At 36.5% G+C, this 17577-nt stretch overlaps 1 protein-coding gene across 2 annotated transcripts in view; it reads right to left on the bottom strand.

Annotated features, from left to right (window-relative positions):
• EIF5B (eukaryotic translation initiation factor 5B) overlaps positions 1-17577 on the bottom strand; it is a 68971-nt gene that overhangs the window by 36799 nt on the left and 14595 nt on the right. For both annotated transcript variants that reach the window (XM_081254699.1, XM_081254700.1), the window contains exons 2-6: positions 9058-9183; positions 8872-8956; positions 7526-8201; positions 5738-5955; positions 5179-5329 (exon numbers count right to left, since the gene is read on the bottom strand). In XM_081254699.1, coding sequence (XP_081110825.1) covers positions 5179-5329; positions 5738-5955; positions 7526-8201; positions 8872-8956; positions 9058-9183 — 1256 coding nt within the window. The remainder of the gene's footprint in view (positions 1-5178; positions 5330-5737; positions 5956-7525; positions 8202-8871; positions 8957-9057; positions 9184-17577) is intronic.

Below are 17577 nucleotides of genomic sequence, written 5' to 3'. Positions count from 1 at the left end.
GTTCTAGTTTTTGACAATTATGAATAAAGCTGTTAGGAATCTGCATGCAGATTTTTCTGTGAACATTTCTCTGGGGTAAATATTGTGGAGTGGGAATGATGGGACATTAAGATAAATATGTACAGCTGACTCTTGAACAACATAGGGGTCAGGGCTGCCAACTCTCCGCGCAGCCGAAAATCTGCATATACCTTATAGTCAGCCCTCCGTATCCATGTTTCCTCCATATTCATGGCTCCGCATCCTCGGATTCAACCAATCACAAATTGTGTAGTTACTGTAGTATTTATTATTGGAAAAGAATCCACCTATAAATAAACCCACACAGTTCAAACCCGTGTTGTTCAAGGGTCAACTGTATTTAAATTTGTAAGAAACTGCCAACTGTTTTCTAAAGTGGCTTTACAATTCTGCACTCCCACCAGTAATATATGAGAGTTCCAACTGCTCTTACCAGCAATTGGTAAAGACAGATGTTGGGTTCTTTTAAATTTACATATTCTAATAAATGTGTAGTGATATCTCATAGTGGTCTTAATTTGAATTTCCCTAATGATGTCAAGCAGTCTTTCCATGTGCTTATATTGAATAGTTTCTTGGTGAAGTGTCTCTTCCAACTTTTATGCGCACGCGCACACACACACACACACGTATGACTTTCAGGTATTGTCTTTGAATTCTCTCAGTGGTATCTTTTGCACAGCAGAAGTTTTTAACTGGACTTCAATTTTATAATTTTTTCCTTTTATGGATTATGCTTTTGAAGTTGTAACTAAGCACTCCCTGCCTAACACAAACTCACAAAGACTTTCTTCTATGTTTTCCTCTAAAAGTTTTTTAGTTGTATATTTTATATGTACATCTACAATCCATTTTGAGTTAAATTTTATATAACGATTGAGATTTAGGACTAAGTTTTTTTGTTTTGAGGTTTTTTTTACACAATAAATGTCTAACTGTTCCACCATCACTTGTTGCAAACATCATATTTTATCTACTGAATTGTCTTTTCCTATGACAGAAAAAAAAACCCTGACCATACGTAGACTCTATTCTGTTCTATTGATCTGTCTATCCTTTTGTCAGTATCACACTGTACTGATTACTGTTTTTACAGTTAGTCTTGAAATCAGATAGTGAGTCCTCCAAGGTTTGTTCTTTTTTAAAAATACTTTGGCCATTCTAACTCCTTTATCTTTTCATACACATTTTAGAAATAGCTTATAGATATCCACAAAATATTCTGCTGCAATTCTGATTGAGATTGCACTGAATCTACAAATCAGTTTAGGAGAACTGGTATCTTAACATCAAATCTTCCAATCCATGAATGCAACATCTCTCCATTTACACAGGTCTTTGATTATTTTCATCAGTGTTTTATAGTTTTCAGCATATAGATTCCACAAATACTAAGTGTTTCAATTACTTTTATGGGGGGGTACTGTAAATGGTACCATCAATTTTTTATTTTTACTGTTAATTGCAAGCATATAGAAATACAGTTGATATTTGCATACTGGTCTTATCTATAATCTTGTTAACCTCACTTATTAGCTGTAGGATTTTGTGGGGGGTAGATTCCATGGGATTTTCTATGTAGACAATTGTCATCTGTGAATAGACAGGTTTACTTCTTCCTTCCAGTCTGCATGCCTTTATTTCTCTTTTTGCCTAATTGCCTGAGTTAGGACATTCCAGTGCAATGTGCAATGACTGTGATGAGAGTGGATATCCTTGCCTTAATCACAATATTAGTGTTTATTAGTATTCAGTCATTCACCAGTAACTGAAAATTGTTGTATGTTTTTTGTAAATGTCTTATATCAGGGAAAGAAGTTCCCTTCTATTCTCAGTTTGTGAATTTTTATTATACGTGAATGGTAAATTTTGTCAAATGATTCTTCTCCATCTATTGAGATGATCATGTAGATTTTCTTCTTTAGTCTATTAATATGGTGAACTATTTATTGATTTTTAAATACTGAACCAACCCTGCATTCCCAGGATGAAACCCACTTGGTCATGATAGAATATCCCTAAATATAAATATACATAAATATATGCACATAAACATAAATATTTATATAGTTGACCCTTGAATAACACCGGTTTGAACTACACAGATACTTATACTCAGATTTTTTTCACTAAATATGTATTATAGTACTAGAAGATCCACTGCTGGTTCAATATGTGGATGCGGAACCGTGGATACAGAGGGCCGACTAGAAAATTATACACAGGTTTGTGCCTGCATGGCGAGTTGCCCCTAAGCCCTAGATTGTACAAGGGTCAACTGTCTTGCTGGAATCAAACTGCTAATATTTTGTGGAAAAATTCTGCATCTTTGTTCATGAGGGATATTGGTCTGCAGTTTTCCTTTCTCGTAATGTCTTTGTCTCACTATGATATAAGGGCATGCTGTCCTCATAAAATGAGTTGGGTAGTTCTGGAAGATAATGTTTGTAACTAGCAATATTTCTTCCCTAAATATTTGTTAGAATTCCCAAGTGAAATCATAGAGGCCTGGAGTTTTCTTTGTTGGAAATTTTTTTTTAACTTAGATAAAATGTAAATAGATATAGCAGTATATTTTTAAAATAGATATAGGACTACCCAGGTTATGTATTTCTTTGCATGTTGGTAGTTTGTGTCTTTTAGGGGAATGTGTACTTGCCATATGCTTAGTAGTTACAGGCTAAAGGCTATGGAACAGACTGAAAAGGTAACCTGCTACACAATTCAGCATAATTATCTGAAAGTATCTGCAGATACACTAAGAACACATTTTGAACTCAATGAATAAGTTTTATATTATTCTAGGTAATGAATGTGGTAAATAATATTTACCTAACAAGGCAGCTTTTAAAGATATGGTGAGACATAGCATGTAGTATCTTTTCAATGAATGCACTTGTGGAGGGCCGTTAATGTCAGGCTAAGAAGTTTGGACACTTTTATTAACAGACAATAGGGAACCCATAAGAGGGCAAAAACTGGGCAACACTATGAAGAATAAGAAAAGAGACTAGGGCCAGAGATGCCATTTGAGAGACCATCTCTTCCAAGCCTGTCCTAAAGATTGATGCCAAGTTCACCATTTTAAATAATTTTCATCTAATCTTGTAAATACAAGTCAAACTACTCCATAAAACAGCATTTCTGAGATTGGCAAATTACTCCCTACGTGGTCCTATCCCAATTTCTCCATGAGTGCTTCTAGCCTGTCAGATAGCCACAAGTCAAATCTGATATTTGGGTGCTAGTTGTACTCGAATTTGTTCTTTACTTTTGCTTTTTAAAAAGCTCTATCCCCAACTGAGAATAAGACTTTCTGACAACTAAGTGCTGTGTTTCTCTTCATTTACTGCTCCCAGCTGACCATATAATGCATAACAAAGAGCTGGTCACACAGATCAATTAAATCTCAGTTCTAGGACCTTGGACAAGCTGTTTTCTGAGTCTCCATTTTTTCATCTATATGATGGGAATGAAGGTATTTATGAGGAAATAATGTCAAGGGTAACATCAGGTATATACTAAATACATAATAGATGGTAGCTCTTACTTTAATTATAGCATAAGCACCAAAATTACTATAATATAAAAATCTGTGGAATGTAGGGACAGGACATTAAGAGAGGTCCCCAAATATTCTTCTCAAAGGAGCAAAGACACTATTTTAAATCATCTTACCTGTCAAAAACATAGCTGATTAAATGTTCAGATTATGGTCTCTAAACTAAAAGGAACCAAGGTTCCTTGGGTAAACAGTTGATTTCAAGGTCTAGAGGAGAAAATGTGCAAGGTGAGCCTGGGATATCTCATGGTGTTAGAAAGCAAGGAAGAGGTCGAAGAATACTGTAGTCAAGTGAAAAGCTCACAGGGACCAACCTGAATGACTTCCTGCTAGCCAAAGATGGTATCATTTGAGTATCAAAAACATAAATGACTTTAGGAGATGAAAACATATCAATTATATAAAACTCCATTAAGATAAAATGATATACATCCAAAACAAAATTAAATTCACTGGTCACCTCTGGAGGTTAAGGGGACATCAATTTATTATTTTACAAATTAGTAAAGAAAGGGAAAGAATTAAGCATATATCCTGGTTTTCCTGCATGAACTGTATTTCAGGGAAAGCTTTTCTTTAAAGATTCTAGCTAATAAATGCAGAAAGAATGACAGACTATCACAATTCTGCAATTCCTAACAAAGTACTGGATATAGGCAATGATCACCAATTGGAATTAAAATTATTAGATGAAAAGTCAATGAAGAACTTTTCTAATGGACAAGGCTGCCAATAGCTAAACTCACTGATCAATCCTGACACCAGAAGGCAAGCAGATCACGTGCCTCCTCACATGAGGCACTTTAGGTGGTAAAGCACCACTAAGAAGTAGCCAAACTGCTAGATCTATAAAATTACAAGGTATAGAGAAATAAGTTAGCCAACACCAGGAGAATGCAAATAGAGAAATCCAGAATAGGAGAAATTCTAGGAAAAAATCCAGTATCTTCAACAAATAAATCCATGCCAAAAATAGGGGTGGTACTGGTATCAATGACAGACATTATCAACCAAATACAACACATGAATCTAATCTGGATCCTGATTTGAACAAATCAATTATAAAAGACATTTTGGAGATAAGTGGAAAAAACTAGACATGGACAAAATCAAGATATCAAGGAACTTTGTTTAATATAATAATACATACTACACTTATATTGAAAAGTAAAATGTCCTTATCTGTTAGAGATACATCCTAAAGTAAAATGTGAGTAAAATAATAATGGCATCTGGAATTCACTTTAAAATACTCCAGGGGAAAAAAGTGGGTGGAGGGGGGACAAAACAAGCATGGTAAATGGTGATAATTGTTGAAACTGAGTGATGTCTACATGGGGACTCATTTTACTATTTTGTATTTTCATTTACAGATATACTATCATTTACACACAAATTTTTATCACAGTATAGACGTCATCTCCCTAAATAATGAAATTATCTCACCTATTCCTTACATTATTATTGGACTTTTTCACAGCATTTTCATAGAATTCTCCTTCTGATTCAATTCAATTCTCCTTTTGACCATTATAGAGATATAACTGCATGAGAGAAGTTTCTAGAGCATTCAGTTAATTAAGAACACCACCTACCCTGAGCTTGTAGAAGTTTAAGGGTAGCTTCGGCTCTGGCTCTGGCTTCTCTCTGGGATTTAGTTAAAAGTTTCCCTTCTTTTTTCAAGCGTTCTTTTCTTTCCTTTTCTTTTTGCTTTTTCCTTTCTCTTTTTTCTTGTTCCAATCTTTCCTATAAAAGAATATGTATCAGACAAAAATTGTATTAGCTTAATGAATTACAAAATTTAAACATAAACAACCCAAATTTCTAACAAAGCTCTTGAGATACATGCAAAGTATTATGTTAGGAGCTTCCAAATGAAAGTACTTTAAATGTTGTACATAATGAGTATTAATTAGTATCACATGAGAGTTGACTATGTGTTGGCAATGATGCACAAGCAACTCCTGTCTGTACCTGAGGAAATAAGGTAGGATTTTCTCTACCTCTTCATCTTATTATTTATATCTGAACAATAATGTAACTGAATTACCATGCAACTAAGAAATTTTTAGAATTAGAAAGCTAGAGATATTTTATGAGAAGCGGATTTAAGTAAAACACCAAGTCAAAGTCAGCAACTTCACAATGACATACCTCTTCTTTACGCTTGGCTTCCAATTCTTCAAGGCGTTTTATCCGTTCTTCCTCTTCTCTCTTCTGTCTTTCCTCTTCTTCTTTAAACTTAGCCAGAGCTTCCTGCATAGCCTTAACTGTGGCTTTGCTAGGTCCTTTTTTCTTCTCTTTTTCTTTTTCTTCCTTTTCTCCTTTCTTTTTCTTCTTATCTTTTTTCTTTTTGTCTCCTTCATTGTCATCTACCAAAAAAAGAAGAGAGGCAAAGAATATTTTTAAAAGTTGTTTCCTACAGCAATGGTAAGCAAACCCCAGAATGCAGGAACCATAATGGGCCAGGGCTGATGCCAGCAGCAGGCTAAGGGCTTTGGGTATCAAGGCCTCCTGAGCACTTGAGTAACCAGAAGAGCTCCGAACAACCCAGTTGGCCTCCTTAGAAGCCTACAATGCTGGTGCTACTCTGAGTTGTCCTGAGGGATTCAAGAAGACAGGAGGATCCTGTCATCAGGGAGAAGATATACAGTACCTAATGTATCTTCTAAATCCATGGTGTCTGAATTCCTAAATTCTGTAGCTAGTTTTGCTTCTGTAAGATGGGGATGATAAGAATGATGCCTACCTTAAGGGGATAGACATTAGAAGAACAAAATACAAAAATATAAATATATTCCAAGAACTCTATAGCATTATGCTAAAGAATTAAAGATTATGAAGCTACTTTCTTGATGGTTCTCCTCAAACATGTCCAGACAGTAAAAATTTGAGTGGTTAAAAAGCTATGTCAGGGCTTCCCTGGTGGCGCAGTGGTTAAGAGTCCGCCTGCCGATGCAGGGGACACGGGTTCGTGCCCCGGTCCCGGAAGATCCCACATGCCGCGGAGCGGCTGGGCCCGCGAGCCATGGCCGCGGAGCCTGCGCGTCCGGAGCCTGTGCTCCGCAACGGGAGAGGCCACAACAGTGAGAGGCCCGCGTACAGCAAAAAAAAAAAAAAAAAAAGCTATGTCAATTTTCCCATTAAAAGTTTCCTAGTCTAAAGAAAAATTATGTTAAGTCATTCGATCTTTGTTTCCATTCTGAATAAGGGGGAAATTTAACTAGAAAGCTTCTTTTTTGCTAATTGGTTCCAGTACAAAAATGTGCCCCAGTATTGCCTAAAAGATGTTAACTAATTTCAGCATGTTACTTTTCCATTTCATAGACCAAATTAGGTTTTTAAAAACAGGAAAGAATTCATATATTATCTCACACTGAGGTATCAAAAAGAAGAGTAAATTTTGCATTGGGCAACTTCCCGTCTTCATCAGCAGCAAAAAATTGTTTTCAGGCTTCCCTGGTGGCGCAGTGGTTGAGAGTCCGCCTGTCGATGCAGGGGACACAGGTTCGTGCCCCGGTCCGGGAAGATCCCACATGCCGCGGAGCGGCTGGGCCCATGAGCCATGGCCGCCGAGCCTGTGTGTCCGGAGCCTGTGCTCCGCAACAAGAGAGGCCACAACAGTGAGAGGCCCGCGTACCTCAACAAAACAAAACAAAACAAAACAAAACAAACAAAAGAATTGTTTTCCACGGTGAAATTCCGTAAAAATCCTAGTTTGTGCACAAATCATTTGAAAGATATTTTATACTACATACATAAATGTTTAACAATGAAAATCAATTAAAAGAGTACTTAGACCTAATTTTTTTTTAAGTTTCTTACAATTTAGTACCTTTATAACCAAGGACAAACAACAAAATGATTTTGGGGCATAATGATCAAAACTTAGGCTGATTATGAATCCAAGCCTTTTCCCCTGTCCTCGATATTATTACCAACCTTCTGCAGCTGTGGGAGCCTCTCCCTTCTCTTCAGAGGCAGGAGGTGCTCCAGAATCAAGAGTCACTTTGGATTTTACAGCTTCCTCTTCAGATTTCCTTTGAGATTCTTTTGGTTTACTCTGATCCTTTTTACCAGATTCTAGCTCTTCTTTTTCTTTCAACTTCCGCAGTTTTGCCTTTTCTTCATCCCGCTTTTTTCTCTCACGCTCTTTCTTTTCTGCCTTCTTTTGAGCCACTGTCTTAATTTTGAAGGATGAGTCGTCATCTTCATTCCCACTCTCTACATTAGGACCTGGCTTATTTTTCTGATTTTTTTTCTGTCCTTTCCTGGACTGCAAAAATTCATCTGATTCATCACCACTTTCACCAGAAGAATGTACTCTCATACCATCTTTAATTCTTTTACTGTTATCCTCATCCTCTTCTGACCCATCCCGCTTCTTATTTGATTTCTGAGCTTTCCCTTTAGCTTTTTTGGAGAGTTTACTAAAATCATCATCATCATCACTCCCAGAGTACATTTCCACTTTGGGTTTTGCAGTCTTTTGTGATTTTGAATCTTTATCTTCCAATTCTTCACTATCATTATCTTCAAAACTTTGTTTTTTGCCTTTCTGGCCTTTCTTTTTTTTATCTTGTTTTGAGGTGGATTCATCTTCATTATTTTCTGTTGGCTAAAAAGTTTCCATTGTTAGAAATATTAACAGAGTTATACTTTATTTTTTTAAATAATTGAAACTCCTCAAAGTCATGTACTTTGTTAAGTACACATGGAAAAATTAACGAAATAATTTTAAAATAAGGTCGTTTTTACAAGAATATAAAACTCAAGCAAGTACCAGAAGCTAGCCTAGGCCTCAGGTACATCTCATATTCACTGTAAATTTCAGAATCCAGGTGCTCTGAAGCAAACACTAATCACCAGTCCACATTTACTACCTTCTTCAAATGGCATAAAAAGTCTAAGGGGAAAATTGAAAGAAAAAATATCCATCCCTCTCTCATTACTCTGAGGCTTATCCAATTTCAAAGGATGGAAAGAAGTATCAATAATATAGAAAACTGCAGGCAGAGTTGGGAAATGTTTTATTTCCAAATGTACCAATTTTATAAACAGACAACATATCACAAAATACCTTTAGATTCCCAAATAAAGCATCTTTATATCTGTGAAAGGTTTTAAAATGCATTATTGATTCCCTAAAATCTGTTTTCCCCCTTCGGCATCAAATTTTATGGAAACTTTCAACTAACATATATATGTTGCTCAAAAGTTTCCAAAAGCAGTCCCTAAAACTGGAGCTATGCAGAAGCATAAACAGGTAACAACAATCTGTATTTCACCTTTGCTGTAGCAGTTTCTCTGTCAGCTTTGATGCCTTGAGCTTCCCAAGACAATTCTTCCAGTTCTTTCAGGATATCATCTTCACTAGAAATGGATTAAAATATATTTTGAGGTACTGAATTAGTTTAATAAGTAAATCTAGTACCAAAGCTAATAAAAATCAAATATATTTAAAATATACTTACTCAAAATCTTGCTTTTTTCTCTCCTTTTTCTTTTTCCCCTTTGCCTTTTGAGGTTCCTGTTCCTTGGCAGCACCAGCTCCTTCTATTTCTGCAGCCAAGGCATCGAGATCAATGTCATCCTTGGCACTTAAATGAAAACACAGAAGACCTAAATGTTACTCCAGAGCAAAATAATCTGTCACATTCACTTACAGAGAATTTTCTTTTCACTTTAGCCTTTTTCATGCATTAGCAGCCCACTGAGAAAAATCACTTGGCAAGTTCTTTCATGACAACACTTGAGTTATAACTACTCATAAGCCTCTCCGTATCTGCTTCAATAAAGTCTGAGTTACACTCAAACCCAGAAAGAGTTATAATGAACAGCTCCAGGAAGAAAATCTAGGTAATCAAGAAAAGGAAATTCATGCTTGTATTCAAGTAACCCTAAAAAAGAAAAAGAAAAAAAATGAAAGAAAGAAAGGAAAAGGAAATTCACTTTTGTTGATACCAAAGTTTTTTTTGTTGAGTGTCTGAATGGAATTATTTATAAAATAAAGAGAAGTTAAAAGAGAAAAAGATTCTTATTAATTGATTATCAATAACACCTAAATCTTTGGAAACCTTTGCATTTTTACTTGGAATAGCAAAAATTTTAGAGCTGAAAGGAACTTTCATCTAGTCTATTATCTCATTTTACCAAAGGGAAAACAAGATGCACAAAGTTTGAATGCTTTCAGCAAAACATCACCACACATCCAAATCTAAATAAATTAGGGATGATTCAGTAAATAAAATATCCCCAAATCCAGAACCAAACCTGGTCACAATCTTTTACATTCCTGGTTTCGTTTCTGGTTCCATCCCACAATGTCCTCCATCTACCAATATTACTTGGAGTAATAAACCAAACTAAGTTCCAGTTAAAACCTACAGAAAACAAAGGAGGTCAGTCTGAGATGTACAAGTAGAAAAGGTATATGAATTCAAATAAATGATACAATCAGAAAACAAAGACCTCACGCAACAGGGCCTCCACTGGTGGATGCCTTGTTGTGAAGATGCTTCACTTCAATAAAGATAATTCCTAATATGATAAATATAAAGATTATGTAACAAGACACTGAGGACACAGAATTTATCCTCAAGGAGCTTCACAGAAGAGAGAGAGAGAGAGCAAACGAGTAAAAAACCAGGAATTGCAAAATGCTAAATGCCATGAATTAAAGGAATTTAATGCTTTTATAGGTGACCAGAATTGAAATGTGTTCCATTCTGTCCTACGTTTTAGACAGTGTATTTGAGGGGGATCATAGAACACTGAACCACTGTACTGGTGGTGACTTCCCAAAGCACCAAATCCAGAATGAGAAAGTCAGACACTTCCTAGCAGAGGAGAAACCTAGACCCAAGTTACTGAAGGAGAAAAAGAAGTTAACCAGGCAAAGAGGGTGCATATATCAGACACAACGAGCACAAAAACCTAAAGGTAATAACATGCATGGTGCCTCAAGAGGACTCACAAAAAGGTATCTGAATCAACTGAGAAGCTTTTTGTAGGTTATTGATTTCTTGAGCCCACTCAAGATCTAGGGAACCAGAAACTGGGGGTGGGAGGTAGGCAGCATATTTTTAGCAATCTTTCCAGGTCAGATTTGAATGGTTTTGCTTTTTTTATAAATGAAGAAACTGAGGCACAGAGAACTTGTCCAGGATCACACAAGGCAGAGATGGGATTTGAACCCAGAAGTTCTGATTCCGAAGTCAAAGATAGTAACCCTGCTGGCATAATCAAATTTGCATTTTAGAAAGCTACTTCTGGTATAAATGATAGGGCAGAATCCCAACTAGTTAAGAAGCAGGAAAAGGTAGGAAGCTTTTCTAGCTAATTGGGATGACAAACACACATCTGACTTGCAGCAGTGGCAGGCAAGATGAAGATATATGAGTCAGATAAATACTAAGGAGATCAATCAGCAACACAAATGACCAACTGGTTGTATATAGAAAGGGGGAGGGAAGAATCAAGGATAATTCTTAGGTCTCATCAGGTAACAGAAACCTTAGTCTAGCCCAGCATCAACCATCCGGCCCAGCAGCACGAGATCAACCAGTACCATGTCCAAAGGCAGCTCTGCCAATATTCCACACTACAGCAGATTCCGAGATAGGGTGACAAGGGAAGGTGGTTAATGATCGATGCTTGGCACCTCACCTCCAAAAACTTGCCAGCCCTCATCTGACTATATTCATCTCATCAAAATAGTTTGTGATTTGCTATACTGCCACAGTATTCACTAACAAACATCTCCAGAATAACAAAACATTGGACTACATCTGTATGCTGCTGAGTTTGAAAAGTTCTTATGGCTAGTAATAGAAATTAACAACTTCTGAGTGCTTACTGTTTATCAGGCATTGTGCTGACCAATTACTAGACATACTATATGTTATTTAATCCTCATAACAACTCTATTAAATTAAACTTAAAGATGATGATACTTTATAAAAGGCATCCAGCTAGAAAGTTACATACCAGGAACTCAAGCCCAAATCTGACACCAAAATTGTACTGACTTCCTAGAAATGGGAAATACAGTAATCAAGTTTCTGAAAATTATTTGACACAGCTACAAAATATATCAATGATATAACAACATGCTTAACAGTCTTACCTACCATGGTTTCTAAAGTGCTCTTTCAATGTGTACTGAACTTCCTACCCGATTCAAGAGAATGTCCTAAAATGTCAACCATATTACAAAAGGTCATGAAAGTGACACATAACATCAGTTATTTAACTTGAGACTTTAAACTATACTCTACCTACATTTCAGCCCTACTTTTCTACCTACCCATTACATACTACAGCTTAAAGATTTCAGTAAACCAAGAGTCAAATCTACAATCCAGTCATGCTGATAATGAAAGCTTTAAAACCTTTAAGGAATGTGTAAGAGTATTTTTATGTAGGTACATCTTTCGGCAGATCATTTTTCCTTTATCAAAGCTACAGTATTCTTACTAATATTTGCCCTTCCAGCCCCAATCCTTTATTCTAAACTTACTGCAGACTTCCAGAAGTAAAAGGCAATTTCTATGGTATTCAACTCAGTGTTTTCATAGGCCACATTCCTCCATAATCAGGACAGAAAAAATGTTATGACTTAATGGCCTTTAAAAAATGAAGCTATTGGGACTTCCCTGATGGCGCAGTGTTTAAAAATCTGCCTGCCAATGCAGGGGACATGGGTTTGATCCCTGGTCCGAGAAGATCCCACATGCCACGGAGCAACTAAGCCCGTGCGCCACAACTACTGAGCCTGTGCTCTAGAGCCCGCCACATCACAACTACTGAAGCCCACACGCCTAGAGCCCGTGCTCTGCAGCAAGAGAAGCCACCGCAGTGAGAAGCCGATGCACCACAACAAAGAGTAGCCCCTGCTCGCTGCAACTAGAGAAAGCCCATGCGCATCAACAAAGACCCAATGCAGCCAAAAATAAAAATTAATTTTTTTAAAATGAAGCTATTAAAAATATTGCATATGTAGTTTTTTTAAGAAACAGCCAAACTACTTTCTAAAGTGGCTTCACCATTTAATATTCACACCAACAATGAATGGAGATGTGTTTTTTTTCCACATCCAGTATTTAGTATTTTTCCACATCCAGCCGGTATTTAGCATTACGGCTACTTTTCCTTTAAGCTGTTCTAATAGATGTGCGGTGATATCAAGGTCTTCCTTTTCATTTCCTTACAGGCTAGTGAAGTTAAACATTTTTTCGTGTACTTTGCCATTCATATACATTCTGTGAAATGTGTCTTTATATCTTTTACCCTTTTCTAATTGGATTTTCTTTTAATGTTGAGTTTTGAGAACTCTTTATATGCCCTTTATGAGTCATCAGTCAGATATGTGGTTTACGTATACTTTCTTCCAATTTGTAGCTTGCCTTTTCATCCACTTAACGGGGTTTTTTAACCAGAGCAAAAATTTTGAATTTTCATAAGGTACCATTTATCAAGTTTTTTTCTTTATGCTTTTGGTGTCATGAAAAAGAACTTTGCACCAACTCATAGGTCCTGAAGATTTTTTTTTTTTTTTAGCGGTACGCGGGCCTCTCACTGTTGTGGCCTCTCCCGTTGCGGAGCACAGGCTCCGGACGCGCAGGCTCAGCGGCCACGGCTCAAGGCCCCAGCCGCTCCGCGGCATGTGGGATCTTCCCAGACCAGGGCACGAACCCGCGTCCCCTGCATCGGCAGGCAGACTCTCAACCACTGCGCCACCAGAGAAGCCCATGAAGATTTTTAACTATGTTATATTCCAAAAGTTGGGTATTTTAATGTTTTGTATTTTGATCTTTTGCCTATGGTTATCCAACTGCTCCAGCAACATTTCAACTACCCATCCTATATACTTAAATTGCTTTTGCACCTTTATCAAAATCCACTTGGCTATACTTGTATGGGGCTACTTCTCAGTCCTCTATTCTGCTCTATTGATTTATGTCTTTCCTTCTGACACTAATAAACTGTCATGATTAAGGTAGCTATACAAAAAGTCTTGAAACCAGAGTGATTCCTTTTATTCTTCATTATCAGAATTGTTTTATCTATTATTAATTCCTTTAAACTTTTCAAATAAATTTTAGAATATTCTTGTGTGAATTTACAAAAAGAATCTCGCTGTAATTTTTTTTTAATTTTATTATTATTTTTTAACTTTTTGGCTGCGTTGGGTCTTTGTTGCTGTGCACGGGTCTTCTCTAGTTGTGGTGAGTGGGGGCTACTCTTCGTTGTGGTCCATGGGCTTCTCATTGCCGTGGCTTCTCTTGTTGCAGAGCACGGGCTCTAGGTGCGTGGGCTTCAGTAGTTGCGGAGCACGGGCTCAGCAGCTGTGGCACACAGGCTTAGTTGCTCCGCAGCATGTGGGAACTTCCCAGACCAGGGCTCGAACCCGTGTCCCCTGCACTGGCAGGCGGATTCTTAACCGCTGCGCAACCAGGGAAGTCCGTCTTGCTGTAGTTTTAATAGCAATTGCATTAACTGTATGTGAATTTAAAGAAAACCAACATCTTTATTATGTTGAGTTTTCCAATCCATGAACACCATATTTCTCCATTTATTTAGATCTTCTTTGATTTCTTTCATCAGTGTTTTGCGATTTTCACAAAATTCGTATTTAATTTTTAAAGTAATATGAAGTGGTATTTTTAATTTCTGTTTCTAAATACTCATTTCTAATATACAAAAATGTGACTGAATTTTTTTATGTTGATCTGGTATACTGCAACCTTGTTGAACCCACTTATTAGTTCTTTGCACTAAGCAAGGAGTTATGATTTGAAATTAAAGGTACAACCCAGCCCCCCCAAAAAAACTAGACTTCATCAAAATTTAGAATATTTGCTGTGCAAAAGACCATATGAAGGGAATTTAAAAAACAAGCCACAAAGTGGAAGAAAATATCTGAAAACTACATATTTGAAAAAAAAAACCCTAGTATCTAGACTATGTAAAGAACTCTCAAAACACATCAGTAAAAACCCAAACAATCCAATTAGAAAATGGACAAAAGGCATGAAAAGACATTTCACTAAAGAGTATTTACAGATGGCAAATAACGGATGTTCCACATCAATAGCCATTTGGGAAATGCAAATTAAAATCACAATGGGATATCACTACACCATCAGAATGTCCTCTCCCCAAACAACAGTGATAATAACCAGTGTTTGTTGCAGATGAAGAGGACCTGGATCACGCACACATTGCTAGTGAAAATGTAAGCTGGTACAGCCACTCTGGAAAACAGTCTATCATTTTCCTGGAAAACTAACAACGTACTTACCATATGACCCAGCAATTGCACTCATGCACATTTATCCCAGGGTAACAAAAAATTTATCTCATGCAGAAACTTGTAGATAAATGCTTGTAGCAGCTTCATTTGCAACAGCCAAAAACTGGAAACAACCCACACGTCCTTCACAATGGGTCAATGGTTAAATAAACTGTGGTTCATCCCCATTCCATGGAATAATATTCAGCAATAAAATGGAATGAACTATTGATACATGCAACAACTTGGATGGATCGCAAGAAAATCAGACTGACTGGAAAGAAGCCAATTCCCAGAGGTTATATACATACATGATTCCACTTATAAAATTTTTTATTTTCAAAAATTCATATAAGTAAAGATTCATGCTCACTAGGGTTTAGTGAGGGGAGGTGCACAGAAAGGAGATGATTACGGTTACAAATGAACAACATGAGAGATCCTTGCAATGATGGTCTGTATTTTGACTGGTAGTGAATATACAAATCTGCACATGTCATAATACGGTATAACACTAAACACAAACATACACGTGTGCTAGTGCAAGTGAAACTGGGAAAATTTGAATATGATCAGTGAACTGTATCGGTGTCAATATCCAAGTTGTGATGCTGTACAGTTTTACAAGATGTTATCATTAGAGGAAACCGAATAAAAGACACAGGAATCACTCTGTATTAATTCTTACAACTGCGTGTGAATCTATAATAATCTTAGAAGTTTAATTAACAAAACTGAACACTGTTTAAAGGAGAAGGCAAACCTCAAACTGAGAAAAAAAATTTTTTTGCAATACATATATCTGATGAAAGATTTGTCTATAAAAAAATTCCTATGACCCAACATTAAAGAACACAATTTTTAAATGGACAAATGATTTCAACACTTAACCAAATGAGATACAATGATGGGAAATAAACACATGACAAGATGGTCAGTATCACTAACTAATAAGGAAATGTAAACAAAATCACAATGAGATGCCACTACATAGCCACCAGAATGACTAAAATGAAGGGCTGATAATATTAAGTGTTGAGAGAGGTTGTGGAACAACTGGAACACACCTCTAGAGGGAATGCAAAACTGGCACAGCCACTTTGGAAGAGACAGTTTGGCAGTTTCTTCAAGTTAAACATACACACTTACCATATGACCCAGCAATCCCACTCCCAGGTATTTACCTAAGAGAAACGAAAACATATGTCCACACAAAGACTTGTACTCAAATGTTCACAACAGCTTTATTCATTATCACAAGAAGCTGGGGAAAAAAACCCTAAATATCCAACTACCAGATAATTCATAAACAAATTGTCATCTACCCACACAAAAGGATACTACTCAATGATAAAAGTAAAGAATGTTACACATACCAACATGGATGAATCTCAAGAGATTATTTTACGTGAAACCCAGGCAGCCAATAAAGGCTACATTCTCTATGATTCTAGTTATAGGAATTTTTAGAAAAGTGAAAACTACAGTGACCCCCCCACAAAACACAAAAGCTACGGTGATTTTTGGCCAGAAAGGACTGCCTACAAAGGGTCATGAGGGAACTTTTTGGTTTAATGGAAATATTCAATATCATGATTGTGGTGAAAGAAGCACAACTGTATAATTTATCAATGCTTATTAACTCCACACTTTAACTTAGTGTATTTTATGTCAATTACACTTCAAAGAAGAGAATTTAAATTTCTAGGGATACTATAAAAACGGATGAGAGGTTACAGAATGGATTTATCAGTTTACTGAAAACAGTTAAGGTTAAAATTACATATACCTAATATAAGTCATTTTACCCATTTTTATAAGTTATGAAAATAAGAATCAACATATAATATTTTTATACTACCTTAATTTCTATTAACACAATGTAATATGTAACTAAAATGACGTTACTATGAAGGAATCTTTTAAAAACATGGTATTTCTTTATTAATTGTATGTAAAAGGCATGATGATCAACTTTGGTGCTTGGCTTTTTGAAATAATCAAAAATCATATATAAAAATAAAAAATGAGACACTTCACTTTGAGATCAATACACTAAAGCCTTTTAAATACACATAATATAACAAAAAAAGTTCACTGTAAAGAAGTAAAAGAAAAATAAACTTGTTTGCAAATCTCCTCTCAATTCCGAACTTGGCAAATTTCATTTATTAATGACAGACATTTTCCACTAAAAAGTTGTCTGATTTAAGTTCTACAAGAACATGGGAAATCCAACCCTTTCCCAAATTATTCCACAATTCAAAATCTCCAAGCTTCCTAGGTTCTCTCCTACCAACCCCTCTTCTCCAATGTCTCTTTATTTTTACCCTCTGAGTAGGTCTTATATCCTGGCTCAAAATTTCTCTGACTCTGAGAGGTGGGGGTCTATGCCCCTCCCCTTTAATATGAGACTGTGTGACTGTTTACTCAACAGAATATGGCAGAAATGATGTTACAGTTTCTAAGCCCAGGCCTTCTACTTCCGGGCTCTTGAGACATTCACTGCCAAGCTAATGAGGATGTCCAGGCCACATAGAGAGGCCAAGGATAGGTGTTCCAGCTGACGTGCCAACCAACAGCGACTATCAACCACCAGAAGTGAGTGATGTGCAAGTGAGGTAGTCTTTAAGATGACTCCATCACAGTCATCATTTAACCTGCAACCACATGGAGACCTCCAAGCAAGACCAATCTG

The sequence above is a fragment of the Mesoplodon bidens genome (genome assembly GCF_964165515.1).
Source record: "Mesoplodon bidens genome assembly, chromosome: 14".
Taxonomy (NCBI): Eukaryota; Metazoa; Chordata; class Mammalia; order Artiodactyla; family Ziphiidae; genus Mesoplodon; species Mesoplodon bidens.
Note: the sequence above shows the minus strand (reverse complement) of the source record. Positions and strands in the feature narration are given on the sequence as shown.